We start from the raw sequence: 7,145 nt of genomic DNA on the forward strand, positions 1-7,145 counted from the left end.
ATTTTAACCATTTGTTGACCCCCACGTTAACGATGTAATAAAGTACTAGTGATGGATGTCAGATGTAATGGCTGGAGGTTGAGGTTGACAAGGCTGGAGCCTAAAAGTTGATGAATGAGTTTCTATGGGTATTCTGTCTCACCTTGTCTCAACCTGCCCAATACCAAGAGATCCATCCATGTACAGAGGCAGCCCAAATGTTGAATCACATATTGTAAACTGAAGAATATGTCATTGACTGTCACGTCACCAGTACCCTGCCAACGTTACTTGTTATTGTTCACGTCAGTTTAATTTAAATGGCTGAACATCACAATTTTGCCTCGATGGGCTTTACAATCCACAGCACATGGCCTGTCACTGACACAATTGGGAAAGACTCCGTAGAAACATTTAACAGAAAGAAGGAAGACACATCAAGATCAACAGAGGAAGGATTTCTGTTTGCAAAATGTATTTCCACTTAAAATTACATTTGAAAGAATTTCAAGTTTTACTACTTGTGACATTTCCTTCTGTGAAAAGCTTGTTTTGCTGTGTGTCAGTAGGAACTCTTTCATTTGCACCTCACACCCTGCCTGCGATAATACGCATCCCTATCTTGAATAACAATTATCACCCCATTTCCTGGAACCATTAGATCTTCTTTACGACACACACTTCCATCAGAGAGCTTAAATTTCACTGTCTGCACCTCAAGAATACATTAAAAAAAACACAATTCCTAAAAAATATATCGTCACTCATTTTTGTGATGAGCTTGAGCATGAAGTGAGGACCTTTATTAACATTATCGCATAAAAAAAGTGTCACCGTTTATAAAACATAATCTACGGCCTGCTGTAACTTCCACGCAGCCACTGTCTGCCGCAGCTCAGTGGAATCTCGCCACTGCCACCCGCTGACATAATTTGTTTCACAGTCACCACCCAGCAGCATGAATCAGATGTTGACACTCTAATTTCATGCACACATGGGTGTTTGGCTGAGCCAGCCTTGAGCGCCGCTGCATCCCTGTGCCTCTCCCTCCAGCTGCCCACCATACCTGCCCTTTGCCCTCCGACACAGCCATGTAATGTATTTGACCTAGGAGTCACACGTTGTGACTGATGATTGAACCGTAGAGTCTCGTAATGATGATGTGCACTGTGAGGAGATCACTAGAAAAGTGTTATCCCCACTCTGTGCCATTTCTTATGATTTATTTCATGTAATGCAGAAGCATGCTCTTTGACAAAAATCTTAGGAATGATGAGATTCACCATGATCATATTGTGTATGATTTGCAGGTTTGAAAAACTGATAGTATCTCAAACGTTAGGGTTCTCATTCAGTAGCCGAGCTCCTTTCCCACCCGTCAGGAGAGCACCACTTTTCTCTATTTGCCAATAAAATAAATGTGTTTACCATGGTCCACAGCCCCATCTGAAAATATTTGTTTTACTTTGTTGTTTTTATGGAAAAAAAACTACATGTACTTGCAAGAAATAATAAAATGTAGCCACTAGCCATGTTTGATAATGTCAAAAGGCTTGTCAAGGATTGATACACTTGCCGAGCATAATGAACGCAAGTTTTGTCTATCACTGATTATTTTTGCTTCTTCTAAAAGTCAGCGCCTAATCTGACAGTCTGTCTGCTGTGGGAGAGGAGCAGAGCTACCTGGTGGTGCTCGTCCATGTCCTCATTCTGTCAGCACAAAGAGACGGCATAAAGTACTTTCCAACACTGGTGACCAGCAGGATAACCGTGAACGCACATGCCAAAAAGAACAGTGAGGGCAATTCCCAATATCTCTCCTTCACAACAAGCCTGACAGCTTCTCTTATGAGTGAGCATAAATCCACAAGATAAACTCATAAACAAATAAGTTGTTTGTGTGCAGTGGAAGCCGGATAACGTCCAGGGTTTTATCAAACATGTGCTTCCTCTTGACAAATATTCAAACAACAAAGACATAGTAAATAACAGCAACCTGTCCGTATCACTTCCCTACTTGAGGTTAAGTTGAGTTTATTGCGGAGGCCACTGGCTGCATGCATTAAGCAAATCATAAATTATACATGCTAATTACCTTGGGCCTCCACTTTAATGAATTATTTTAATTAAACTACAACATTGGGGTTTTGCATGTGGTCTATATTTCATCCCCTGCCTAAGATGACCTTCTTCTTTGTCTAAGTGGAACATAGTTAAGAAAACAAGGACAACGCAGACTTGGATTACACAACTGAGTTCCTACTGCTGCTGAAAATATGGACACATTGTTTATAATAGGCTGAAATAGCAAAAAGAGATGTTTTTTCCATTATGGAAGGAAAGAGAAGTAAAAACTCCGGGCCAGTGTTTGCATATTTTCTTTTTTTTAAAGCTTGTAGTGTCAGAAACAGTTGTTGTTTAAAGGTTTTATTCAAAAAAACAATGTTTTCTGCATTATTTATTTTAATTTTGTGTGTGTCAGGTGTCAGATGAGTTGAGGTCTAACATGTGTTTCCTCTGCCTCACACCTGTTACCTTTGGTTTCACACTTGCTCTCTTAGGGGTTAAATTGGTTTACTTATTTGAACATTTTGGAAAAGGTGTTTATTTTTATTTTTTTTCTAGACAAACTTCATACCATTGATGTGATTCAGTAATTTCCATGGAACATCAGCAGCATGCACTGTGTCTGTAATTATAATTATAGGATGACAGGATGTTACAATATGAATATGGCATTTTGTCTCCAGAGTAGCACTAAAGTAGCATTAAATGAAAGCTTTTGGTTATTTTTACATTTCACATACTGGGATGATCTCACAATGAATGACTTGTTATTCACAGAAGTTATTTTCAGACATTCATCTATATATATATATATATATATATATATCACTAACATTTTATTTATAACAGTGCAATACACACTAAATGGGACAAAGTTAAGTACACTGTAATCCAAATGAATAGAAAACAATTGCACAAGTATAAATTGGTAGTAAATATTGTAACAGTGTTTTTTTTTCAGTTGCTGGATTTCTTTGCTTCAATATGCTCAATGAAAAAGTTCCACAGGCTGTGTTTTAATTGGGTTTAAATTGTAATTGTAATGACCAGCCAGAAACATTAAAAAATCTGATTCAAAATGAAATCTTGTAATCTGCCGTTGCTAGTTCAATACATTTAATCACCCAGAGTCAGAATCAATGTTACACACAGAAATGCACAAAGCGGGTCGAAAAGAAAAAAAACTAACACTGTTGTCCAAACAGTCCATGGGGGAGGGGTGGATTTAAATTCCAAAAGGGTCTTGCAGCTCGTTTCCTAGTTCCCCAGTCAGCAATGTGTTTGTGAAAAATCAGTCTTTTTGTCTTGCTGAAAAAAGGCTAAATCTACATTGGTGGCCCAGTCTAAGTTTGCTATTCTTTGCACTTTCAATTCAAGTGAATGAGGGAGAATGAAGTGTCCCGAGACCCTTTATTTGATCTACTCGATTGCATATAGTGACGGAATTCTAATGTATTTGTTTAATACCCCGAAATAGGCTGTTGCTTTCTATAGGGGAGGCAGTAAGCGCGTTTTTTTTTTTTTTTTATCCGGCAAATAAATCGAATGAAATACTAAAACTACATTTTGTTTGCTAAAAATTCTCCATCTGTATTTACAAACCTGTTGAATAAAGTTCCCCCGAGTAAGAGGTAAAAATATGAGGTCGAATCAATCAACAGGACGCTTGTATTTAACTGCCCTCTGTGACGAAAATATGTCGAAAATATGCAACGAGATTAATTCGGACACTGTGTGCAGCTTTTCTAAATGTTTATTGTTGGGCTTAATTGTGTTTAGCCTCCAGCTTGATGAATGAGCCCAGTTGTCTGCGCTGTGGCCATGGCATCGCAACTCCATGCATCCTAATCGAGTGCACGATTCACTCCTCTCCCACCGCTTCTCTGGAACTCTCTCACTCTCGAGCCTGGATACAAGGCAGATCCAAGTATTATTATTATTAATATTATTATTATTATTATTATAATTATTTTATTTTTTGAAAAATTCAAGTGGAATCCAATCAAAAAAGATTCTGCCCATTGAAAATAAATTTAAAACCTGTTGTAGTAGTAATAATGCTACTATTACTACTACTACTACTAATGATAATAATACTAATGAACAAAAATATGTGACATCGTCTTACATGAAATCTTCAGAAACATTTTGATTGTTTACTTCACTTTTAATGAGAAAATATTTCGATTACCAGTTTTTTTCCAATTCATTGTAGACTGTTTGCACACTTTTCAAAAGCACGCATGCTTGCAAAAAATTAAACAAACAAAAAACAACAATAACAACAACAGTACCAACACAATTTTTTTTTTTTTTTAGAATGCATGCTTTTACCTAAAAAAAAAAAGTACAAATTTACAGCATCTGATACACGTGGTCACCACAGCCTTTTAAATTAAATGCTTCACAGAACATTTTCTGGAAAATAGATATCTAAAACGTAAAACTAAAAAGTGCATCTTACAACATTTCAGTATCAGTTATTTGCAATATTCACATCTTGCATTTTGAGGACGTCTCAAATACTACTTTTCCATTTTGAAAAGATTTGATAACTCATTTTGCTTCCTTTTTTTTTTTACAGGGATGGTAAGAACAAATCTAAATCCTAGTCCTATTTGGTATACCCTTATCCATCATTCCAGTATTTAAAAGCAAATAATAAAAAAACACAGAGCCATTGCCTCGCAATTTCATTGACATTACAGTGGTCACACAGAAACGGTGCAAACGTTTTGCTTTTTGATCAAACTGAAAGAACTGCCACGGGAATTGCAAGCACTTCAAATCGGAGTTGATGGTGCCAAAACAAACGTCCCCCGGATAACATCGGTGGCTCCACTTTCAACACTCACATTTCACAATAAACTGAAAAATATAACTATCAAATAATTTATATTTTCAAGAGCAATTTTTCGCTGTGCGATTCTGTGCTGGACTTCTATGACACAATTTAAAGCGACACATTCAACACATACACAAATAATTCGATATGCAGCTGCAACTCGCCTTGATAGTTTCCGACGACAGAAAATATAAACTTTGGGATTAGTAAAGATGCCCGGGAGGCCGGCTAGCAGTTCGTTTACTGGGAAGAGTGTCGCTGGTCAGTGCACAGCCACAGACTGCAGTGTGGAGGGGCTCGTCAGAGTCTCGCTCGGGGTTGCAGGGCTGCTTTGGCTCGTTGCTGTCTGTGGGGACGTCGGGCTCAGAGACTGCGGAGAGTTTGATAGAAACGCGGGAATGTGTGGAGGTAACGCCGAAAAACCGGCCATGGAGGTCGGGGTGGGCTTGATTGGCACAGGGATGGCCGGTAACGACTGACCCCCGTGACACAGGGACTTGATGGGCATGCCATAGGCGCTGTAGTCGCTGCCTGCCATGGAGATTGGGGCCGACGTGTCAATCATGCTGGTGTTGTACATGTGGGGCCAGGCGGTCGTCAGCTGGTTGTGGAGCGGGTACCCGGCAGACATGGACTGCATGGTGGAGAACGCCAGACTCCCCGGGACCTTGTACTCTCTGGCGATTATGTTCTCGATGGCGAACGGATGCTTAAAAGTTGAGGACTGAGACACTCCGAGGTTATAAGTTGACATTTGGGGAAGGTGTGTGCCAGTGGCTGCCAGGGCGCTCAGTCTCAGTTTAGCTTGCTGTTGGAGGTAATGGGCAGCATCCGACTGCTTACTCGGGGCCAAATGGTCAGATGAAGTCAACAGTTTGAACCTTTTGCGGCGCCTCAAGAAACTTCCGTTCTCAAACATGTCCCCGCAGCTGGGGTGCAGAGCCCAGAAGCTGCCCTTGCCCGGCTGATCTGGGCGCCGGGGGATTTTAATGAAACAGTCGTTGAAGGACAGGTTGTGCCGCAGAGAGTTTTGCCACCGCTGAGTGTTTTCTCTATAATAAGGGAATCTATCCATGATGAACTTGTAAATTTCACTGAGAGGCAGCATCTTCTCCGGGCAGCTCTGGATCGCCATGGCAGTGAGCGAGATGTAGGAGTAAGGTGGCTTCTGGTCGCTGTACGTGTTTCTCCCTGGGCGAGGCATCCTCGATATTTTCAGAAAAGCAATGAAAAAAAAAGTAGTCCCCCCTAATTCCTTGACGAAAGCGTGTTGCTCTTCATGAAAACAATCGCTGAGGAAAGTTTCAATGCCGGCAAAGCAGGAGTAGCGTTGTGCGTAAAACAGCCAAGTTGAGAGCGTCTGCAGTGTGCAGGCGGGCGGACGGGGCACATTTATGGAGTGACGGCTGCTGTAAGTCTTTCTTGCAAAGTAAGTGAGCTTGTCCCGCTAGCAGAGCTGGATATCATTTGGCGTCCTCGATAAGACAAGCTAAGTGGATGCCTCCATGGCCTTCCTCTAACCATCTGATAGTTTTATGTAGTGACATGAGCAGAAAAGACCCCTGTAGAGGCGCTCCATTAATGTGCCACCTCTTTGCTATCACATGACAATTGCCATGGGAGGAGGGGGCTGGGAGGAAGGCATAATCTGGTTTCATTTACACCTATTTACATGGACACCTTGGGCCAATGGAAATCATTTCCATTTGAAGACAGAAAAAGGGGTGAAAAGGCTCGGCAACCGGAATTGAACTGCGATGGCACTCAGTGTGTGAAGGTATGCGCTAATACTTCTTCAGCGGACTTTACAGTTGCAGTTCATAAGAATAGCCTATATGGAATTTGAACGGACACGAAAATGATTCGGCATGTTGTAATGTATACGATATCCCGTCGTAAATTTGCTTTTAACTATATCCACTGTTGGCGGATGTTTAGCCTATTTGACATAAATGTGCATTTATTTAAAATATTCCTTTGTGCAGTGGTGTGTGTAATGAGTGCAGTTTTCCATTGAGTGTTTCATACACTTTTTATATTTTTTTATGATGTGGATTTGAATCAAAACTGAATTCACAGATACAATGTTGCGGAAAAGCATTTCGCCGTCTCCCCCTAATTACAGCCTAATGTTGTTTACGAAATGCCATACAAAATAATTTGCCATGAGCAAGTTTGTTGATGAGCCGACTATTAGTTTTTCTCAGCTAATTTTGCCCAAAGCTGCGCAGAGGAAGCAGACGATATGAAAACA

At 40.5% G+C, this 7,145-nt stretch overlaps 1 protein-coding gene across 1 annotated transcript; it reads right to left on the bottom strand.

Annotated features, from left to right (window-relative positions):
• Window positions 1-4,009: 4,009 nt before the first annotated feature.
• On the bottom strand, window positions 4,010-6,489 carry foxb1a (forkhead box B1a). The gene has a single exon (XM_034879601.1). The coding sequence runs from the start codon at window positions 6,093-6,095 to the stop codon at window positions 5,154-5,156; it is 942 nt and encodes a 313-aa protein (XP_034735492.1). The 5' UTR covers window positions 6,096-6,489; the 3' UTR covers window positions 4,010-5,153.
• Window positions 6,490-7,145: the final 656 nt, after the last annotated feature.

The sequence above is a fragment of the Etheostoma cragini genome, chromosome 8 (genome assembly GCF_013103735.1).
Source record: "Etheostoma cragini isolate CJK2018 chromosome 8, CSU_Ecrag_1.0, whole genome shotgun sequence".
In the NCBI taxonomy this organism is placed as follows: Eukaryota; Metazoa; Chordata; class Actinopteri; order Perciformes; family Percidae; genus Etheostoma; species Etheostoma cragini.

What these genes read in the sequence shown, in the direction of transcription:
- foxb1a (XM_034879601.1), bottom strand. Translation starts at nt 6,095, where the DNA reads ATGCCTCGCCCAGGGAGAAACACGTACAGCGACCAGAAGCCACCTTAC.